Source organism: Pituophis catenifer, unplaced genomic scaffold (genome assembly GCF_029215685.1).
Source record: "Pituophis catenifer annectens isolate HBS135680 unplaced genomic scaffold, rPitCat1.0.hap2 SCAF_1, whole genome shotgun sequence".
Classification (NCBI taxonomy): Eukaryota; Metazoa; Chordata; class Lepidosauria; order Squamata; family Colubridae; genus Pituophis; species Pituophis catenifer.
Genome location: NW_027256881.1, coordinates 165,030,482 through 165,053,286, shown reverse-complemented (window position 1 = coordinate 165,053,286; position 22,805 = coordinate 165,030,482). Strand labels below are relative to the sequence as shown.

At 43.9% G+C, this 22,805-nt stretch overlaps 1 protein-coding gene across 1 annotated transcript in view; it reads right to left on the bottom strand.

Annotated features, from left to right (window-relative positions):
• The window catches only part of IQCA1 (IQ motif containing with AAA domain 1), a gene marked incomplete at its 5' end in the record, with an annotated part of 230,082 nt that overhangs the window by 200,704 nt on the left and 6,573 nt on the right, over window positions 1–22,805 (bottom strand). Inside the window, 2 exons of the mRNA XM_070933352.1 lie at window positions 18,948–19,139; window positions 22,129–22,248. Of these exons, the coding sequence (XP_070789453.1) occupies window positions 18,948–19,139; window positions 22,129–22,248 (312 nt within the window). The remainder of the gene's footprint in view (window positions 1–18,947; window positions 19,140–22,128; window positions 22,249–22,805) is intronic.

Here is a 22,805-nt window from a genome sequence, read left to right as displayed (position 1 = left end):
GTCAGAGGCCGCAAAGGCACGACACGGTCCAATGCTCCAGCGGCTGCCCTATCCCAGGCGGCCACCAGTTCTTCAGTTGAGTTGTGAGCCAGAGCCTCAGGGAATGGCCCAAGCTCTGTCAGGAACTTATCCGGATCCATCAGACGTCTGGGACGGAATCACCTGGTCAGTTCCGTCTCCCTGAGGCAGAGGGTAGCGGCTCGAAAGTCTAGTCGAAGGAGTGAATGATCTGACCATGACAAGGGCTTGGTGACTGTATCCCGTTTCTAGATCATTCAACTACTGACCAGAGACAAAAATCAGGTCCAGAGTGTGTCCCCCCGTGTGAGTAGGGCCTTGAACTAACTGGGTCAGGTCCATGGCCATCATGGAAGTCATGAACTCCCGGGCTGTCTCTTACATTTCACTGTTGGATGGCAGGTTGAAATCCCCCATGACCATAAGTCTGGGGGTATCCACCACCACTCTGGCTATCACGTTGAGCAGCTTGGGCAGGGCCGCTGCTACATGGCAGGGAGCCAGGTTCGCAATCAGCAAGCTCATCTGCACCCCACGACCCCACTTCACAAGGAGGGACTCACATCCTGCTATCTGAGGTACAGTGGCCTTCCTTGGACCAAGACCTTCTTTAATAATAGCCGCCACCCCTCCGCCCCTACCCTGGGCCCTCGGCTGATGGAATGCACGGAAACCCAGTGGGCACATTTCAACAAGGGGCAGCCCTCTCCGGACCCAGCCAGGTCTCCGTAATACCCGCCAGGTCCACTCCCCCCTCCTGGATAAGGTCGTAAATGAGGGGGACTTTATTTACCACGGACCTGGCGTTGCACATCAGCTGGATGTATAAACTAAACTTATTTAGTTTATACATCAATGATTTGCCAAGGTTAATGAAGGATCCCATGGAACATATGCTGATGATCCTAAATACATATTGTAACATCTTGCTCTATGCTGATGATATTTTATTATCATATTCACAGGTGGGGCTGTATAGGCTATTAAGAAGATTTAGCTCCTACTTCCAGGATAACTCTCTAACTATTAGTAAATCTAAATTAAAAAATATGGTGTTTGAAAAACATCATCAGAGACAATGGCAATTAGATGGTGAACCAATTGAACAGGTATATTTAATTGAATTATATTTAATTTATATTTTATTATTTATATATAATTGAACCTTTGTATATTTAGGCGTAACTTTTTCCAAGACTGGATCTTTGTTTTGCACTCATCAACGGAGTACACTTAAGAGCAAAAGCTCGTTTGAATTTACTGCTTAAAGAATCACAGGTACCCAGGGTTCCTATCCCCATTAATTAAACCATAGTGGAGCAGTGGTTAGAGTGCAGCAATGCAGGCTACTTCTGCTGACTGCCGGCTGCCCGCAATTTGGCAGTTTGAATCTCACCAGGCTCAAGGTTGACTCAGCCTTCCATCCTTCCAAGGTGGGTAAAATGAGGACCCAAATGCTGACTCTGTAAACTGCTTAGAGAGGAATGTAAAGCACTGTAATGCAGTATATACTGCAATGTATGTATGTATGTATGTATGTATGTATGTATGTATATATGTATTTCTCTTTAGCCAGGTTCTTCCTACATAAACCAAGATTTTTATGCAGCCCTAGTTCAGTGAAATCACAATCCACTAGTTTCTAGGCTTTTTTTCTGGCAGCCAGCAAACACTCTGCTGCCCATTGGGAGACTAGAAGCATGAAGCCGAGAACACCAGCCTGAAGATGACGAATGAGACTTCGTCGAAACGTTGCCAAGAAACCTCCAATTTTACGCGGGAGAAAACCCGAATAACCAAAGACCTACATACAAACACCCACGAAAACCTCAGAAAACATATATATATACACATACACATACACATACACATACACATACACACACACACACACACACACATATATATATATATTTCTTCTAGCCAGGTTTTCCCTACGTAACCAAGGTTTTTTGTAGCTCCAGCTCAGTAGAATCACATCTACTCGATTCTGGGCTTTTTTTCCTTTCTAAAAGCTAGCAAGCTCTAACTGCTAAGTGGGAGACCTAAATAGATCCATTTCTAGCTCATTTGCTTTCATCAGTAGGCCACACCCATATCTTATGTATCCTCCCTGTAAAGGTACAGTATCAATTTTCTTCGTTACATACAGTAGTTTTGTGTTCCCTTTAGTTGTTTGAGCAGTGTACAAACTACTGTATGTAAAGAACAAAGTATTTAATAAGGCTATTTCATTCATTCAGAACTCGGATGTCTTCTGCTTGTGTTCCCTTTATTTGTTTGAGCAGTGTGTGTGTGTGTGTGTGTGTGTGTGTGTGTGTGTGTGTGTGTGTGTGTATGTATGTATATATATATATATATATATTCCCCTAAAAGACGGGGAAAATGTTGTTGCGTCTTATACACTGAATACAGCCATTTTTGGCCTCCCGAAGCCCCACCCCGCGTGTCTCGTTCTTTTGAAAAACGGGGCACACAGAGGATTTGGGAGGCCTGCATAGTGCTCCTGGGGGCTGGGGAGGGAAAAATGCTGTTTTTGGAAAAAACAGGCCCATTTTTGGCCTCCCAAACCCTCCACGCATCGTGTTTTTGCCCTTTCCAGTCCCCAAGAGCACTATGCAGACCTCCCAAACCCTCTGCACCAGGGGTGAAATGCTCCCAGTTCGGACCGGATCGCCCGATCCGATAGCGATGGAGGCGGGTGGTCTGGAGAACCGGTAGCAAAAATCCCTGCCCCCCTTCATTGCTCAGCTGAGCTGCGCAATCATCAGAGGCTTTTTTTTAATTTTTAAGAGCATTTTTTTCTACAACCTCTTTGGCCGAAAAAATGCTTTTAAAAGTAAAAAAAAAAAAAAAGCCTCTGATGATCACGTGGCTCAGCTGGGATCATCAGAGGCTTTAAAAAGCATTTTTTCTACAACCTCTTTGGCCGAAGAGGTTATAGAAAAAATGTTTTTAAAAGGAAAAAAAGCCTTCGCCGATCAGGCAAGTCAGCTGGGATCGTCAGAGGCTTTAAAAAAAAAAGCTTCTGCCAATCAGGCAAGTTAGCTGGGATCGTCAGAGACTTTAAAAGCATTTTTTTTACAACTTTTTCAGCCGAAGAGGTTGTAGAAAAAATGGTTTTAAAAATAAATTTTAAAAAAAAGTTGGCCACGCCCACTCAGTCATATTACCACCACCACCACCAAGCCACACCCACAGAACCGGTAGTAACAAATTTTACATTTCACCACTGCTCTGCACACCCTGTTTTTGTGAAAAACGGGTTGCCCAGAGGGTTTGGGACAAAGTGCTCCTGGGGGCTGGGGAGAGCAAAAACTTTTTATTCTTACTTACCTCTTCAAAATCTTTGTGCATCTTATATACCAGTGCGTCTTATAGTCCGAAAAATATGGTAGGTCTAAGTGCTATTGCTATATAAAGCTAAGGTTACCCCTATGTTATGGAGCAGACGTTTGGGGTCTATACTCAATCACAGTATTAGAACAAACACAGTCCCAGCACCTGACATGTATTTTGGGTGTAGCTCTAAGGACATCTGCTGCAGCAGTTAGAACTGAATTGGGAATTTATACAATTCATGCACCTAAAATCAGAGCATTTAACTACTGGCACAAAATCACTGAAATGGAGACTGAGTAACCTAGTTCTAAATGTTAATAAAAATCATCATAGTTTTTAGAAAGAGTCAGCATGGTCATATTCTACTCAATATCAAGTATGCAGCTGTAGAGGTGATCAACAGTATTAAGTATCTGGGAGTGTAGATAACTAACAATCTGAACTGGTCTCTCCACACATCATCCTTAGTGAAGTAAGCAAATCAGCGTCTGCATTTCCTGCATCGGATGAGGAGAGCACATCTTTCTCCTTCTGTCCTGGCCATTTTTTACAGAAGCATGATTGAGAGCGCTTTAACAAACTGCATCAATGTTTGGTTTGGTGGCTGCAGTGCCTCAGAGAGAAGAGGCGTTGGACTTACCATGAACGCTCTTTCTCCAGGGGATGCGGAGTGGGTCATAAGTGGGATGATCCAGCCCATCTGGCCAATCACTGAGTCGGATAAACTTGGCCACGCCTACTCAGGCCTCCCTTCCTTCCAGTTTGTTCGACGAAGGCAGATCTGCAAAACAGTCTCAAGCCTAGAAATACAAGAGAAATCACAGACGGGAGGGGCTGACCCACTCCGCATGTCCTAGAGAAAGAGCGTTCACGGTAAGTCCAACGCCTCTTCTCCCACTAGGATGTGGAGTGGATCATAAGTGGGACATACCCAAGCTTGTTAATTCGTCGGGCGGGAAGTCTGCGAAGGTCGATGTCGAGGTGCCAGGTGAACCTGTTGGAGGACCCTCCTTCCGAAGGCTGCCTCGGCAGAGGCAAAGGTGTCCAAACGGTAATGCTTGATGAATGGAACAGGAGAGGCCCAGGTAGCTGCCCGGCAAATTTCCTCGAGGGAGGCCTGCGTGGCCCAAGCAGCGGTAGTAGCTGCACTCCGTGTTGAGTGAGCTGTAATATGACGTGGAATGGGGAGAGATCGTGAGTCATAAGCTTTGGAAATGCAAGCTCGGATCCAACGCCCTATGGTGACTGAAGAAACCTTGGATCCCAAAGATGAGGGTTGAAAGGAAATAAATAGGGCTTCTGAGCGTCTTGAGGATGCGGTCCGAGAGATATATATTTTTAAAGCCCTGCGAACATCAAGGGTCCGCCATTTGCGTTCCAGGGGGGTGAGATGGATTTGGACAAAAGTTAGGCAGGATAACTTCCTGCTCACGGTGGAACCGTGAGTTAATTTTTGGCACGAATGCCGGGTCCAGTCTAAGAATTACCCTATCTGGGTGTATCACACATAAGTCTGGTCTGACAGATAGAGCTGCCAGCTCAGAAATGCGGCGAGCCGAAGTTACGGCCACCAGGAAGGCCACTTTCATGGTTAGAAATCTAAGGGAGGCAGTCCGGAGAGGTTCGAAGGGTGGACCCGTCAAGGCTGACAATACATGTGGCAAGTCCCATGTGGGATATCGGTGTACCACGGGTGGACGCAGATTCCATACCCCACGCAGGAATCTCCGGATGGAAAGGTGATGAGACAGAGGTACGCCGTCCCTGGGAGACAACACCATGGCGAGAGCTGCAACATGCCGCTTGAGGGTATTATGCGCCAGACCCTTGCTGTAGCCATCATGGAGAAACTCCAACACCTGTGGAACAGAAGCTGACAACGGGTTAATTTCGCGCGCAGAGCACCACGAAATAAATACCTTCCACGTGATGTTGTAGAGTCTGATGGTGGACTCCCTCTTGTCATCCTGCATCACCCGGATGACATGTTCTGAGTATCTCGCCTCCCTCAAGAGCAGCCCTTCAAGCGCCAAGCGGTTAGGCTGAGCCACTGGGGCTCTGGATGCAGGATTGTTCCTGACTGAGGGACACTTTCTCCGGAGGGAGACGCCAAGGGTCCATCGGTGAGAGGGCTATGAGGTCGGAGAACCATGGCCTCCTTGGCCAATAAAGGGCGATGAAGACGACGTCCGCTTTCTCGGCTACAATCCTGCGAAGGACCCGCGGAATCAATGGGATCGGCGGGAACGCATAAAGTAGCTCCCGAGGCCAGGGGCAACAGAGAGCATTTGTGTCCTCTGCCCCCTGCGATGGGTAGCGGGTGAAGAATCGTCGTAGCTGTGCGTTCTCTGGTGATGCGAGAAGGTCTACCTGTGGCTGGCCGAACCGGAGACAGATGTCCTGAAACAGAGCGGGACTGAGGCGCCATTCTGATGCGTCTATCGTGGTGCGGCTGAGAAAGTCCGCCTGGAGGTTGTCCTTCCCCGCGATGTGATCCGCCCTGAGGGACTGAAGGTGAGATTCCACCCACCTCCCGAGAAGAAGAGCCTCCTGCATCAAGGTCTTGGACCTTGTCCCCCCTTGGCGATTGACGTGTGCCTTCGCCGACACATTGTCTGTAAGCACTAGCAAGTGTTGTCCCTGCACAGTCCGATGAAAGGCCAGAAGGGCCAGGCGAATGGCCCTGAGTTCTAGAAGATTGATACTTGACCTTGCCTCTGCCATGGACCATCGCCCCTGAGCGACCTGAGAGCCCAGGTGCACGCCCCAGCCAGTCAGACTGGCGTCTGTAGTCATAATCAGTGGATGTATGTCCAAGAAGACGCATCCTTTATTCAGAGCCGGGGATAGCCACCAGTGCAAAGATCAGCGTACTGATAGGGGAACCCTGATCTTGGATTTGGAGGCCGCTGACCATGCCCGTTGATGAGGGAGCAGCAGCCATTGAAGACCGCGGGTGTGAAGCCAAGCCCAGGGAACTATGTCTGTGCATGAAACTAGTTTCCCCAGCAGGCGAGATAGGTCTAGCGTGGGAGCTGTCGGGTCTTGTAACAGATGCCGAATCAGGGATCTGAGGCTGTCTTTCCTCTCCTGAAAAAGGAATACCTGCCCTACCTGCGTGTCTATAACTGCTCCTAAATGAGTTAGGCGAGTTTGTGGGTCCAACTGACTCTTGGGCTTGTTGACTAGGAACCCATGATTCTGTAATATTTGCAATGTGAGATACACATTGGTTCTGGCTTTGTCGAGGGACGAGGCTTGTATTAAAATATCGTCCAGATAATCCTGAATTTGAATCGGAATGGACCTCAGGTGTGCTACCAAGGCTGCCAGGATCTTGGTGAAGCTGCGCGGGGCTGATGCCAGGCCGAATGGAAGGGCCCGGTATTGTAAATGACGCCCCGCGTAGCTGAATCGGAGGTACCTTCGGTGAGCTGGGTCTATGGGAATATGAAGGTACGCCTCTGAGAGATTGATGGAGGCTAGGAAGTCTCCGGGTCTTATTCCCTCCAGGATAGATTTCAGCGTACTCATTTTGAATTTGCGGTAGACTAAATGAGTGTTTAGGGATTTTAGATTTAGAATCGCCCTCCATCCCCCCAAGCGCTTTGGTATCACGAACAGGATCGAGTAAAACCCCTGTCTCCATTGCTCTCGAGGAACGTCCTCCACAGCATTTATGTCCAGGAGATGCTGAATGGCGAGCTCCATCAGATGGCGTTTGTTGAGGGAGCTGGAGACAGGGCAAGGTATGAAGCGGCTCGGAGGGCGGGAGAGGAACTCCAATGGGAGGCCGAATTCGATGGTATGAAGAACCCATTGGTCTGTCGTACTGCGAGCCCATTTGGGGAGAAACAGGCTCAACCTCCCCCTAATGGGAGCTATCAAGCGGGAGTCATTTTTGGCGGCGGAACTGACGTCCGCCAGTTCCACGAAAGGGCCGTTTCTGAGGGGCGAAGGGTTTGGGTTTATCCCTGTAGGAACCTCTATCTTGGGAACGAAAGGAACCCTGTGAGTAAGGCCTCTGACTGGGGCCCTCCTGGAAGAAATTACGAGCCGGTTGCCTGCGGTAGTAGGGGGTAGCCCTGCGATCAGCTCGTCTAGCAATGGAAGGTAGGACCTTCCTTTTATCCCTATCCTCCACTAACAACAGTTCAAGGGAATCACCAAATAATTTAGGCCCAGAATATGGTGTAGATGCTAGGCGCCATTTGGCCTTGAGGTCAGCGTGCCAAGGTTTGAGCCACAAGAGGCGACAGGAAGTGACTGAAGACGCCATAGCCCGCGAGGCAAATTTGGCCACATTTAGCGTGGCATCCGAGGTGAATTGTGTGGCAGCTATTATCTTATTCAAGTCCTGATGGACTCTGGCATCCTGAGCTGGTAAGCGGGACTGAAGTTGTTGGAGCCACAATAGTGATGACCGTGAAAAGAATGAGGCCGCAGTAGCGGCCTGAATTGCCCAAGCTGAGGCCTGGTGGGCTTTCTTGAAAGATGAATCGAACTTACGGTCTTCCGGCTTAAGTCCCTCAGAAGTGTCCCCCGAGATGAAAGGAGACGACGACGAAAGCGCTGCCACAGGGCCATCGACCTCGGGAACCTGCAAAAGACTAGTCAGGCCAGGATCCATGTTGTAATTTCTACGATCATAGCCACTAGGAATAGGGAGAGAAGTTGGATTAGTCCATTGTTTACGAACCACATCAGTGAAAAGTTTTGGCGCCGGGACAAACAGTTGCTCAGCTACTGGTTCAGAAAATATGCCCTGACTGGTGGAAGCGGTAGAAGTTGATGGGACACAATCAGTGTCAATTAGGCCCGAGGTGACTTTGGCCTTGTGAAGCAGTGATTTAAAAAGTCCCTGGGGGAAAAGACCCGTAAAGGCTGGCACATCTGGAGCAGTGGATTCGTCATCCGATAAATCCACCTCCCTTTGAGGTTCATCCTCTAGATCTATATCAGCACTGCCCCTAGATCTAACAGGAGAATGATCAGGGGACCCTGTAAGGCTGGCATCAGGAGAAACCCTTGATTTTCTGGAATGAAGGCTCTCAGAGACAAGAGAGACAGAGCGATGCTCCCTGATGCCTGCTTGAATGCCATGAGAGATGGCCCTGGCAATTAACATCTGTACTGATTGAGGAAGATTCTCCAGATCTGACTTAGGTTGATTACTTGGTGGAGGATCCTGAACAGGAATAGAGCAATCAAAGGGGTCCTCCTCTTGTCTAATTGGAGAGCCATGAAGGCTGTCCTGTCGTTCTGGAGAGAAGGCTCTGGTCAAATCAACCTCCTCAGCAACCCCTGAATCGAGACCGGATTCCGGGTTTGTCTTATCTCTATGAGTATGTGTAGTCAGATCAGAAGTATGCTGATGAGACTTTTTTGTATGTTTTGATTTTGAAGAGGCCTTACGGCCAGAATCAGTCTTGCAAGATGACTGGTCTGCCATCGCGATGGTCAGGCAGTATTACAGCAGGAGATCTGCACATAAATGGACAATGACAAAGGCATCATTAATTATCATGATATCCAATAATATTCAAAGGGAAATTAGTGAAAAGGTTAGACAATAATTCCCAAGTTTTAGTTCCACAAAGGAATATACATAGTCCAAAGTCCATCCAGGAGACTGCTGTAGTAAATAAGCCAGCCAAGTCAAATTTATTTTCATGTTTAAGATAAAATGGCTCGTGAATTGGAAGAGTAGAATTATGAAGATTTTATCTGTAAGGATTAAAGAGCATAATTATAAGGTTGTTTGGAAATGGTATTTGACTCCATTAAGATTGTCATTGATGGATAAAAAAATTAGTAAACCATGTTGGAGATGTGACATGGAATTAGGGACTTATGAACATATGTGGTACAAATGTGATAAAGTTAAAGAGTTTTGGCAACAATTGGAGGAAATGATATTTGAAATGATGGGGAAAGCAATAATATTGAGACCAGAAACTATATTACTGTTGATAATTAAGGAAATAGAACCAACAAAATATGAGAAAGAATTGATTAGAATTATGATTATAATGAGTAGAATTGGATATTGGAAATTAGATGTGAATTTTAGAATAGAAGAATGGTATTGTGAAATGTGGAAATTAGCTTTAAATGATAAAATGACATGTGATATTAAAATTAGAAATGGTGACTATAAAGAAGATATTTTCTGGAAAATTTGGAAACCATTTGTGGACTATGCGCTGGGAAAATTGGATGCTTCAGTACCTGTACCCCGAGAACGTGGATTTTGGCGATCATGAGGATATATCCGAAGAACCAAATCTTCTTTTCTTATGTATAGCACAGGGTGAAATATTGTATATGTTGTTTGTAATGTTAGTAATTTAAAATATAAAATGAATAAAAATAAATAAATAAATAAGATAAAATGGCTGCCCGGGAAAAAACTCCAGAGACAGACAAAATGGCCGCCAAGGTTTTGAATTTAATTTCATTTGACCCAGGCCTGCTGCTTTCCGTATCCCATTTTCCTCTTGTTCTTTTTTTTTTTTTTTAAATTCAGATAATAGTCAGCATTATAAGTGAACAGAATCTTACCATTAAAAAGTTCAGGCAGGTCTGAACAGCCGATTGACAAGGGCGCGCAAAATGGCGGCTACAGTAACGGCTGCAAAATGGCGGCAACTGAAATGGCGGGGAAGTATCCACAAACCTCCCACGCCAAGCCAACAGCAATAATAATAACAATGCCGTCTTCCCTGAGCTCTGGGAAGAACGGCGGCCACAAGCAGTGCCGGAACGAAGCCCTGGACGCTGCCAGGTGCTTTTCGGCTTTTCCGACCTCCAGCTGATTAGCGCTGAGGTGGAACTGACAGCAGAGCGGGACGGCGAAGTCTGAAGCTGTAGAGAAAGGCGCCTGTCCCCCGAAGGTGAATTCCAAGCTTTTCACCCCTCAGCTGATGAGCGCTGAGGCGGCGGCGGCGTTTCCAGCCTAGACTGAAATGGCCCGCTCGCACAGCACTAGAAGGAATGGGGGCTGAAGAAAAAAATAAGGCACTCACGTTCCTCTGAAGATTAGAAGGCAACGTAGCAGTGGTGAATTGAAAAAAAACCCCAACAGTAGAAACACGATCTCAGTTTGGTTAGAAGTGAGAGACTCAGCAAAGCGACTGGTCAGAACCACTGAGTCGAATAAACTGGAAGGAAGGGAGGCCTGAGTAGGCATGGCCAAGTTTATCCGACTCAGTGACTGGCCAGACGGGCTGAATCATCCCACTTATGACCCACTCCGCATCCTAGTCCATTCAGAGAATGGTAAGGACAGCTGAGAAGGTTCCAGCAGGTTCTGACCAGTTCTGGAGAACTGGTAGTGGAAATTTTAAGTAGTTCAGAGAACCAGTAGTAAAAATTCTGACTGGCTCCGCCCCCATCTATTCTCTGCCTCCCAAGTTCCAGCTGATCAGGAAGAAATGGGGATTTTGCAGTAACCTTCCCCTGCCACGCTCACCAAGCCACACCCACAGAACCGGTAGTAAAAAATTTGAAACCCACCACTGGGGTATATGCATACTTCTGTTTTTATTTACCTACTTATTTTGTCATGTTTATGTAGTGTATATTGGAGGTGGAGACCTTTGAGAGCTGTATGCAACGACATTTCATTTTAATGTATGCCGATTAATGTACACTCAAAGTGACAATAAAGTTAGTCTAAGTGTAAGTCTAAGTCTAAGATAGACTCCCCAAGTTATGTTTATTAGAGCAGATAAATTCACAACTACAAACCTCTTGGATTACTAAACTGACAAATTTTGTAAGAAGATGTGGCCTTCCTGTCTCTAGTGTAACAGGAGAACAAGCTAAAAAGAGTTGCTCAAAGAATCATGGATATAGAAGCACAAAATGATATAGCTATCCTTAGTAATGCTGGTAACTTGAAATGGCTGAGTAAATATAAACGTACTTTTCAAATAGACAGCTATTTAAAGTTACAATTGCCAAAACATTTTAGGGAGATATTTAAGCAAGCGAGATTAGAACAGCTTGACACAATGGTCAGATATGGGAGATTCCATTCTATACCATATAATGAATGCATCTGCATTTGCAGAGCAGCAGAGGTAGAAGACCTGGCTCACATACTATTTGATTGTTGCCTGTATAAGAGAATGAGAAACAAGTATCTTAGTTCATATACTAAATGAATGATCCATTGGGAACCCCATATTAAAACAACTTACCTTATGTGAGACCAGAATTTGAAAACAACATTTAATACAGCACAGTACTTGAGTAAAATGGTTCAGTTGAGATCGGCATATGCTGGACTAATTGGGGAAGATTGTAGGGGTGATACTGGAATATAATGTTATTTTATTTTATTTATCTATATATTAAAATATTGTATTTTATTCCAATTTCATTTTAAATTGTTTTTATAGGATTTTAATAATAATTGGTGTTTGGAACTCTTTTTTTTTTATACAGCCTATGGGCTAATCAATAAACTGAACTAAACTAAACATCTATATAGAGAAGTATGCAGTGGGGTACCACAAGGTTCTGTCTTAGTCCCTTTTCAATATCTTCATAGATGACTTAGATGAGGAAATAGAAGGGTAACTCATCAGATTTGCAGATAATGGTAAGCTGGCAGGAATAGCCAATACCCTAGAAGACAAGCTCAGGATCCAAAAAGATCTTGACAGACTTGAACAATGGGCCCTATCCAACATGAAATTTAATTGGAAAAAACCAAGGTTTTATACCTGGGCAGGAAAAACCAAAGGTACAAGTACAGATTAGGTGGAACCAAGCTCAAAAACAATAACTGTAAGAGGGACCTTGGAGTCATAGTGGGTGATCACTTAAACATGAGTCAGCAGTGTGCAGCAGCAACCAAAAAAGCTAATACAATCCTTGATTGTATAAACAGAGGCATATAATCAAAACCACGTGAAGTATTAGTACTGCTTTATAAAGCCTTAGTAAGACCACACCTGGTATACTGCATTCAGTTTTGGTCACCACATTACAAAAAAGATGTTGAGACTTTGGAAAAAGTGCAAAGAAGAGCAATTAATATGATTTAAGGCCTTGAGACTAAAACATATTAAGAATGGTTACAGAATTTGGATTTGGCTAGTCTAGAGAAAAGAAGGACTAGGGGGGACATAATAGCAGTATTCCAGTATGTGAGAGGCTGCCACAAAGAGGAGGGGGTCAATTTATTTTCCAAAGAACCAGAGGGCAGGACAAGAAACAAGGATGGAAACTAATCAAGGAGAGAAGAAACCTGGAATTAAGGAGAAACTTCCTAACAGCAAGGACAATTAACCAGTAGAACAGCTTGTCTTCAAACTTTGTGGGTGCTTCATCACTGGAAGTTTTTAAGAGACTCTACAGTCACTTGTCTGAAATGGTATAGGACCGTGATGATGAACTTATGGCACATGTGCCACCATATCAGTGGGCACATGAGCTCAGCGTGCGCTAGCCAGCTGATTTTCAGGCCTTCTGGGCCCCCCAGAAGTAGGGAAACAGGCCTGCTTCCTGCCTCTGGAGGGTCTGGGAGGTGGTGAGAAGGCCCGTTTTTCTCTCTCACCTGGCTCCAGAGCCTCTCTATGAGTCTGGGAAGGGTGAAAATGGCCTTTTCCACCCCCCTGAAGGCCCTCCGGAGGGCAGAAACGGCCCGTTTCCCAACTTCCGGTTTGACAGGAAGCGACGTTTTTTGCTGTCCCCAGCCTCCAGAGCCTCCCCCCTCCTGGTACGCGATGGCAATAGGTTAGCCATCACTGGTATAGGATCTCCTGCTTGAGCAGGGGGCTGGACTAGAAGACCTCCAAGGTCCCTTGCAGCTCTATTTTGATTCTGATTCTTATAATGTGTAAAGAAAAGAACATTAGTTCAGAAGCCATTTCCTTTTTCTTTAAACTATAATATACTGAATTAAAAAAAGAGAATAGTAAAAGAATTGATAAAAATATACTGTATATACTCGTGTATAAGCCGAGTTTTTCAGCACATTTGTTTATGCTGAAAAAGTCCCCCTCGGCTTATACTCGAGTGAGGTTGCCGGGTCGGAACCGGACCCGCTCCAGGCAGCTATGGCAATTCCGCTCAGGGAGCCAGCAGAGAGAGAGAGAGAGAGAGAGAGAAAGAGAGAGAGGGAGGGAGAGAGAGAGAGAGAGAGAGAGAGAGAGAGAGAGAGAGAGAGAGAGAGAGAGAGAGAGAATTTGCGAAGAAGACGGGCTCGTTCATATGTGCAATCACACATATTACACACCCCAGGCGTCTCTTTCCTTTTGGTGGAGGGGGGAAGAAATTCAAACTTCAGCCTCCTGATGCGGCGCAGGGCTTTGGCCAAAGGCTGAAGGGAAGGGCCTCTGGCTCACTTACGCTCTCTCCCTCCTGTCTAGGTTGATGCATGCAGAAGCTCACATTTCCCTTTCCAAGGCCACTGTCCGGCTGTTGGGGGGGGGAAACGGATGGGGGCCTGGGGAGGAAGTCATGCTCCCGACAGCTGGACAAAACTATGCAAAAAGCCAGCCCTCACTGGCTTCTCCGACAGCGGGCTTGCAAAAGGCAATGTGGCTCCGCCTGCAATCATGCTAGACTGGGGAGGGGGAACACGAGCGAGCACTGAGGAGACTGCAGCAGGAGGGAAGCCAGGCAAAGGGCGAGCCTCTCCTCTCATCCCATTAGCCAGCCTGCCAGCAGGAGGTGAATTGGTGGGCTTTATTGCGTTCCAGGCATTTCCCACCCGGACGGCATGCCGCATTTGCAAGCGGGGGAGGTGTTTGGGGAAGGCAATGGGGGAATGGGGGGGGGTGGCATTGCCAAATGAGGAACAGCACTGGCAGAATTTCTAAGCCTAAAGCAGAGAGGGAAGGAGGGTGGGAGAGAGATATCCAATCCAACCTCTGTGTGTGTGAGAGAGAGAGAGAGAGGGAGAGGGAGAGAGATGTGGCTTCTTGGGAGTGCATTTTGGAGAAGTGTCAAGAGAAATGCTAAAAGGGCAAGAGAAGAAAGAAAGAAAGAAAAAGAGAAAGAGAAAGAAAAAAGAGAGGGAGAGACAAGAAAGAGAAAGAAAGAAGGAAGAGGAAGGGAGAGAGAGAGAGAGGGAGAGAAAGAAAGAAAGAAAGAAAGAAAGAAAGAAAGAAAGAAAGAAAGAAAGAAAGAAAGAAAGAAAGAAAGAAAGAAGGAAAGAAGGAAGGAACACAAACCCTGGCACTAGATGTAGCTTCAAAAGACACTTTGATACCATATTGTTTTTGTTTACCCTCTTTTCCACTTACAGAGATAGTTTACTGTTTTTCTGTGAAATAAATATTCAAAAACATTTAACCTACTGATGCCTCAATTAATGTAATTTTATTGGTATCTATTTTTATTTTTGAAATTTACCAGGAGCTGCTGCATTTCCCACCTTAGGCTTATACTCGAGTCAATAAGTTTTCCCAGTTTTTTGTGGTAAAATTGGGTGCCTTGGCTTATATTCGGGTCGGCTTATACTCGAGTATATCTGATAAATGGAATTATTTGAATTATTAAACATTTTTCAAAAATATTTTCATATTCAATCACATTTGAAGACATTGTGTTAGAAATCTTGTTCTGATTATTGGCTCCATTAATGGTTATTGAGATCTACTTCCTGAACTCATTTAAATTAATTACAAGCTGTTTATGGCATGACTCCAATTACTCTGAAGAATTTCACCCTTAGCTTGCAATTGACTTAACTCAACTGCAACTCTTTTCCTCTTGAAAATTAAGCCTACTGAGTAATGGAGAGACCAAACTGGCCTACAAGAAAGACTAAATGAAGAACAGAAAAAAGGCATGGGAACACAAACTATTACATTACATGTATATTTAGAAAAAGCAGGGAATATAGATAACAAGACCTGTCAATGACTAAGAGCAGGTAAGTTGAAGGAATTAGACAAAGCGGCTAATTCTGGCTACACACCAGGCCATTAGAACAAATGCACACAAAGCTGGAACTGAGAAGATAGCAACAGACAGCAAGTGATTCTTCTGCAAAGAAGCTAAAGAAACAGTTCTTCACCTGATCAGCTGTTACAAGAAGATTGCACTAACTGACTAGACAATGGCATGACAAATTAGCAATAATGGTGTATTGGAAGATCTACAAGAAATACCATTTGCCTGCAAGCAAAAACTGCTCTTGCTTGCAGGCAAATGGTATTTCTTGTAGATCTTCCAATGGACCATTATTGCTTGTTTGTCATGCCATTGTTCATAGTGCGATCTTCTTGTACCAGCTAACCAGGTGAACAACTATTAAAATAAGAGAGAGTAGTAGAAAATGAAGAAGGTAAAGTGCCTTAAGATTTTAGAATTCAAAAAGTTATGACAAGCACCTGCCACATAATATCCCAGACTTAACAACTATCAATAAGACAGATAAAAATGTCTGGATAGTGGACATGGCAGTACCTAGAGATAAGAGAACAGAAGAGAAAGGAGAAGATAACAAAATACAAAGATCTGCAAATAGAAATAGAATGTCTGTGGCAAAAGAAAGCAAAGGTAGTATCAATAGTAATAGTACCCTTTGGCCCAAAACAATTGGAGCACCATTTGAACACCATCGGCATTGACAAAATTACCATTCCTCAATTGCAAAAGGCAACTTTAATCAGAACATCCTGCAATGATACCTTTAACACCATCAAACATCAACATCTGCCTATCCCAGGACCTTGGAAAGGACTCAACAGGTTGATAAAAATTTCAAATCCAGTTTAAACATCTGGTTGACTGTGCAACGAACCAGTAATAATAGGTTTCCTTTTGAGAGATATAGTAAACATGTCACTGCGTTTTTTTTTATTTACCAGCTGAGCTCATTATTTCTGGACTGTCAGACTTTCCGTAGTTTGCCAAGAATCCTTATCAGTAAGCTATAACTGAGCATGTCCACCCACATTCCTTCTTCACATTTTTTCCTTTGTTCTCTTGCCCAGAAAGGTCCGGCTGAGAAATAGCCGGCACAAACTTTTTCAAAATGTAACTAATTAGATCAGTTAGATATTTTATTTTCTTTATAACAAATAAATATGAGTTTAATTAGAAGATGTATTCCGGTTTTATTTTTCAAAGTATACACAAGGAAAATGCCACGATCCAGGCAATTACCCCAGGAAGGTAACGGGGCTGATTGCGCTCTGACAAAATATTCTAAAAATTAGTGTAATTTCCAGGTTAGTTTAGATTTTGTGTGGAATTCTCATAAATATTTTTGGAAAAAACTCAGAACATTACTCTATTAATTTTTACGGGATTCTTCAATTCTGAAGACAGCTCTGAAAACACAATTATACATTTGTCAATTTTGGTTTTCTCAATCTTGAATTATGGATATATTTTGAGGTACTAAATTTTGGGTGTATATTCAAAAAGTAGAAAAGGAATGTGTAATTCACTGTGTTACTGCAAGTGCAGTGAGAATAATGCTTCATTAAAACTATTGTTTAATTCCCCCCCACCCAGGTATAACAGGTACTGTGTTTCCCCGAAAATAAGACCTGGTCTTATATTTTTTGGGCTCCAAAATAAACACTAAGGCTTATTTTTGGGGAAACATGATTTCAGGGTGATCAGCCCAGTTGGGCGTCCTGCCCTGGCGTGCGCACAAGAGGCGGCAAGCGTGCAGGGACCGATGGTATTCAGCAGCAGCTGCAGCCCACTGGTCTCTTGGTTGGTGCACTCTGGGAGGCTTACGGAGGCATGGAGGGGGGGTGGAGGCAGACAATCTGGATGTGCTACATGAAAGCTGAAAGTCAGTGGGCTGCAGTGGGCATGCAGCCGCAGGAGGCTTGTCTTCATGCGCGAGGCAGAAGGCAGACAATTCCAACCTGTTGCATGGACCGCAGGCAAGGGGAGAGAAGCAAAGATGAGTCTCCCATGGCCGCCCACCTGCTCTGGCCCACCAACTCTTAGCTTTCCTGCAGCCCAAGCAACGCGTCTGGATCATCTGCCTTCCCCCGTGCCTCTGCCTCCATCTGCTGCCGGTGCCGCCATGCGAAGACGAGTCTCCCATGGCCACCCGCCACTCTGGCCCACTGACTCTTCGTTTCCCCGAGGCCCGCACAGCACGTCCAGATTGCGTGCCTCCACCTCGCCTCTGCCTGCTCCTTGGACAGGTAATCAACTCACCTGTGCTGTTGTAGGCTGCCAGACACCAACAGCCCGCGTGCACTCACCACCTCCTGTACTGGCCATGCCCACCACCCTTCACTAGGGCTTATTTTTGGGGTAGAGTTTATATTAGGCGCACACTTAAAAATCAAACTAGGGCTTATTTTGGAGGTAGATCTTATTTTGGGGGAAACACAGTAAGGTAAATAGTTTGTTCTGACCTAGGCTTCCTGATATTGTAAAAAGCACACAACTAGTCCCAAAACCCCCTTTTTTTACTTTAACGGCTGTGAATTCCTTTCATTCACAGCACGTCCTGAATCACCAAGAATCTGCCACAGTCTTTCGGATAAGGCTGGTAAACACCCACCTTTATCTTCTTTGACACACTGCCAAAGACCTAATTGGGAATTATCTTGGCAAGGCCACACGGAAACAGAGTCAAAAATGGAGCTTCAAAGTACAAACCGACACCATCCACAATGTTGCTTCTTGCAAAGGCCCACGTGCCTTTGCTCTTCCTTTATGTCTTATGGGAGGGGCCAATCATCTCCAAGCCTTACTCCCGAGTCGTCCCTTTTGTTTTAACTGTTCTTGCCTTCTGGCAACTCTGCGCATGTGCGCACTAGGAACAGGCTCCCCCTGTTCCTCTGCCTCTCTGATGTCCTACTCTGGAGGCTCTGGAGTCCGCACATAACTCCCAGATGGCCCTGGCCCCATCTCTGCCTCTGATGCAGAGCCCTCGTCTGAGCCTTCTCCAGATACCAGGACTGGCCCATGTTCCTCCCCAGCCTCCCCACTGTCCAACTCTGCTGCCAGCTCCACAGGCTGCTGGCAGACCACAAACATAGTTCACAGTCTTTTAACTACTTACCTGTTATATGGAAAATGTCACTTAGACTATTGAAATGGATGGCCAGTACCCTTTTTATTGCTAATAATGCTTCAGTTTGGAAAAGATAACTTAAAGTTTCCAATTACTTAGAGCAAGGGTCCCCAACTCCTGGTCCATGGCCCGTTGGGATAAGGGCTGCAGAAATGATGGGTCAGCGCATGAAGCTTCATTTGTGCATGCACAGGGATTAGATTGAGAGCGTGAACCCGTCCCCTCCCCTCCCCACCAGTCTGTACAGCCAAAAAGGTTGGGGACCACTGATTTAGAGGATTAAAGACCTGACATTACAACTTAAGAACAAACTGCTTAAAATATGTATCTATCAATTATTACAATGAAATACAATAATCCTTTCCTGAAACCATTGTATCATATTTTACACACATATGTATGAGAAGTAAATACGTATGTTTTGTTTTTTCTTTTCTTTGTTTAATTAAATGAAGGCAAACAATAATATAAAAACAGATATGAACATTCTCCATAGATAGCACATTCAAACGAAATTGAATAAAAAGCCACTTTTCAATGGAACATATTTGTATGTATGCTTTACCCTTTGAATGCACATTGCAGCAGTTTCAACATCTGGACCTTTTGAACCCTGAAGCCTGGCTAATCGTTCTCTCTTTTCTTCAAGAAAGATTTGCTTCATGAATGTAGCCCTGAGTCGGCCCTGTCGAGCTCGCTCAGCTATCTGAATTACTCTAACAGCTTCTTCTAAAAGCATGACCTTCACAGGTTTTTTCTGTAATATAAAAAGGAAGTTTAAGAGAAAACTCAATCGTTATTTCAAGTAAGCGCACCACATCAATCCTGTTGACAGGTATCATTTTGACCTCAGAATAATTCCAAATATATTATTTACCTCTTCCTACTTTGTGGGGGGGGGGGGGGGAATGGGTCTAGAATGCTTCTTTATACTCTCAATGTTCTGTCCTTGAAGGAATAGATTGACTGAGCTCTTGTATGGCTACCCAACTTGAACAACATGATTCCGGATGGTATATAGTAGACCAAAGAACAAAAAAACCAAAACCAAAGTAAATAATACCAGCTAAAACCAAATTTAACAATTATTTGGCAACTGGATACTAAAATGTATTAGGCCCTTTGCAGACAAGGTTATTTATCATCCTGATTTGAATGCCTGAGGAAAAAAGGCATGTTTTCACTACCTTTTAAAAGGCGTGCATAGGACCAACTATATGTCAGGAGATTATTCCAAAGGGCAGATGCTATCATAGTAAAGACCATTCCTCCAAAGTCCCATAAGATTACATTGTTTTACGGAGGAATCTAGAGTATGCCCACCTTATTAGAGCATGCAGGATGGGCAAACAACACTGAACAAGGCGTTCCTGGAAATAATCTGACTCTGTACCATATAAGTCTTTTTAGGTGATAATCAATACCTTGAATTATATTCAGAACCCTGTAGGAAGCCAGCACAGGTCACAGAATAATGTGTCATATGGCCATGCCCAGGAATGCCCCAAACTACTGGCTCAGCTACATTCTGGACTACTTGTAGTTTCTGGATGGTCTTCAATGACAATCCTATGTTGTGTGTATTGCAATAATGCAACCTAGAATAACTAAGACATAAGTAACTATGAACAGGATCTCCCATTCTAGATACTGTATAGTGTATAATGATGCACAGCTATTTGGATGTAAAGTAGAAAATGCTTCAAAGGGCACCTGGGCATACTTGCTGCTCATGTTGGTGCTTTCTTAAACACACACACTTCTTCTTACATTACAGCATTGCCACTTATCCCCTAGTTATCTCCATGAAGGAAAAGTCCATGAAAAGTCAAGACTTATTTAAGGAGCTGCTAACAGAATTAGCAAAGTGTGCCCATATCCCTATGAAGCCCCTTTCCCACTGCAGATCCAAATAGTTGTACATCCTTAATAATTTGTATGGAGAAAAAAAGATTATTGCCAAGAATATAGTTAAAGAGAACAAGAAATAGTTAATTCTGAAAGATGCAAAGGAAATGCAGAGTAATTTAGATGGAAATAAAGTAAAAGTGAAAGTGAAAGTGAAAGTGAAAGAAAAAGAGCCTATGCAGATTGAATGGAAAGATCTGGAATAAGTGAGGAAATGATGAAAGGAGTATTTTCGAGACTGTATGGAAACGACAGTGATATGATGAAAATAGAACTGAAACTAATAAATGTTAATGCCCAGGAAACAATAGATGAAAATGATGGCATAAATTCTGTGATAAGGACATAGGCATGGATGATGAAAACAGGAAAAATAGATGTGGCTTAGTTATGAAACTGCTGTGTGATTCATGTAATATGTATGTGAAAACTGTATCTATGCCTGCTGATCAGAAGAATGCTGTTACTGTTCTCCTATACAAAAGGAAAGTTAGTGAATGTAAAAACAAAGAGATAAGGTCAACAGGGAAACCTGAACAACATTTGGGAAATCCATGTATAATAAGCATGTGTGCAAAACAAGATGTTTCTGTTTTTCATCAAGTCCCTGGTAATAATTAGAACGTAGATGAATTTGTACACCTTGGAAGAATGTTTTCTAAAAGTGGAAAAATGCATGAAGAAATGCTAAAATGTACAAAGATGTATGTGGACAAGGCTATATGTGGACTGGTATGAGAAATGTATTATTTTCAAAGAAACAAAAATACCTGCATAAACTTGTGCTTCTGTCCCACTTTTTACATGGGATGATAGCTGTCAAGAGAAACATAAAAGTTGTATGGAGTAAGAATGTTTTACTTGGAGTATAGGTAGTAAAAGAAATGAAAGGATCAAGAATGTATGGTTACTGAACACAGAAGCGAGTGACTGGTATGAACTGAAGTGATTTGATTATATAGAAATAATGAGGATCGCACTGGAAATAAACATGAAAGAGGAATGAGTAAATTCACAGGAAGACCAAACAATTTATGATTGAATGGAGCTCCCATCAAAGAAAAAGTTGAGAAGTTTAAAGAACAAAAGACACTAGTTAAAGCTTGGTACTGGTATGGATATGTACACACATATGGTATAAGGGCATTACAAATATTAAGGAAATAATTTCTGCCTAGTCCCATAATTATGATCATCATGACATATTATCTTTAATTAAATCATTATGGTATTCAGACTTCCCCCTCCCAACCAAAGATATTATAAAGTGTGATATCACATAACTGCATTGCTTAGCAATCAATTCTAGCAGTTCTCATTGCAATTGTTAAGTGAGAATCAGCTGTGTGGGGAGTGGGAGCTGCAATGCAGCTGGGTGCTGCAGTATGAATGCAGGTAGATGGCATTAGTGAGTGGGGATGGGCCCCATAGTATAGGTGGGCAGGTGCTGTGGAATGGTGGGTACTGTGGTCCAAGTGTAGCCAAGAAGGCAACTGCCTGTCTTTTAGGATCTGCACTTACTCTGCTGCGTGGGGGCTCCCTAGGAGAAAAAGCAGAGGAGCAATTTGTGACCTGCTCTACTGGCTTCCCCACTGACTTTGCTTGATAAAAACTGGCAAGGAAGTTGCTGCAATTGTTGTAAGTTCAAGCCAGTTGCAAAGTGCCAAAATTGCAATCATGTGACTACCAAGACACTGTGATGATTGCAACTTTGAGGATTGCTCATAAAGTCCCCGTGTTCATCATCACTGTGATGATGAATATGAATGGTCACTGAACAAATGGTTGCTAAATGAGGATTGCCTGTATCCCTCACTTTATTATATAGATATACTTACAGGTTCATCTTCATACATTCCGGCATCTAACATGATCTGAGCAAGGATTCCCTCTCTCTCTTTTAATACTTTAATTTTCTCCTTGATAAAGTACCTTGGGATAGGGATTTCAATGTTATCCTGTTGAAGAGAAACATATTTTTACAAACTTTGTTGGTTATGCATATAGTAATTGCCTTCCTTCCTAACTTATAAACAAAGGGCTCAGTGTTTGGATTAGTATTGCTAATACTAATTTGTCATTGCTAAATAACAAATGTTTTCTATTATTCTTTCTATTATTATTCTACTATTTCTTTTATTCTGTAATTGTTTGAGAGTATATAATAATATATAGCCCCTGGAAAAAATATATGTCAAAGCACAGGGCTACAAGGGGGGAGACAACAGAGGCAGCGACAGGGGAGAGGTGTCAAAATGGGAAGCCTCTGAGGAGAAACCGGAAGCGTTGTGGTGAGACTGGCTGGAAATTAGCAGGCTCCAATGAGCCCGGCAAAAATCAAGCCAGACAAACCGCTGTTGGGGAGTCTTTGGACCGGAACCATCTTGTACAGACGGTGAAGAAGGAGAGGTGCCTCGGACGACCAAGAGGAACAGGCCAATTCCTCAGAAGATCAGAGGCAGCTCTTCGATCTGGCGGCGGGGACGACGGCCATTAAAAACAACCGCTTTGAAGC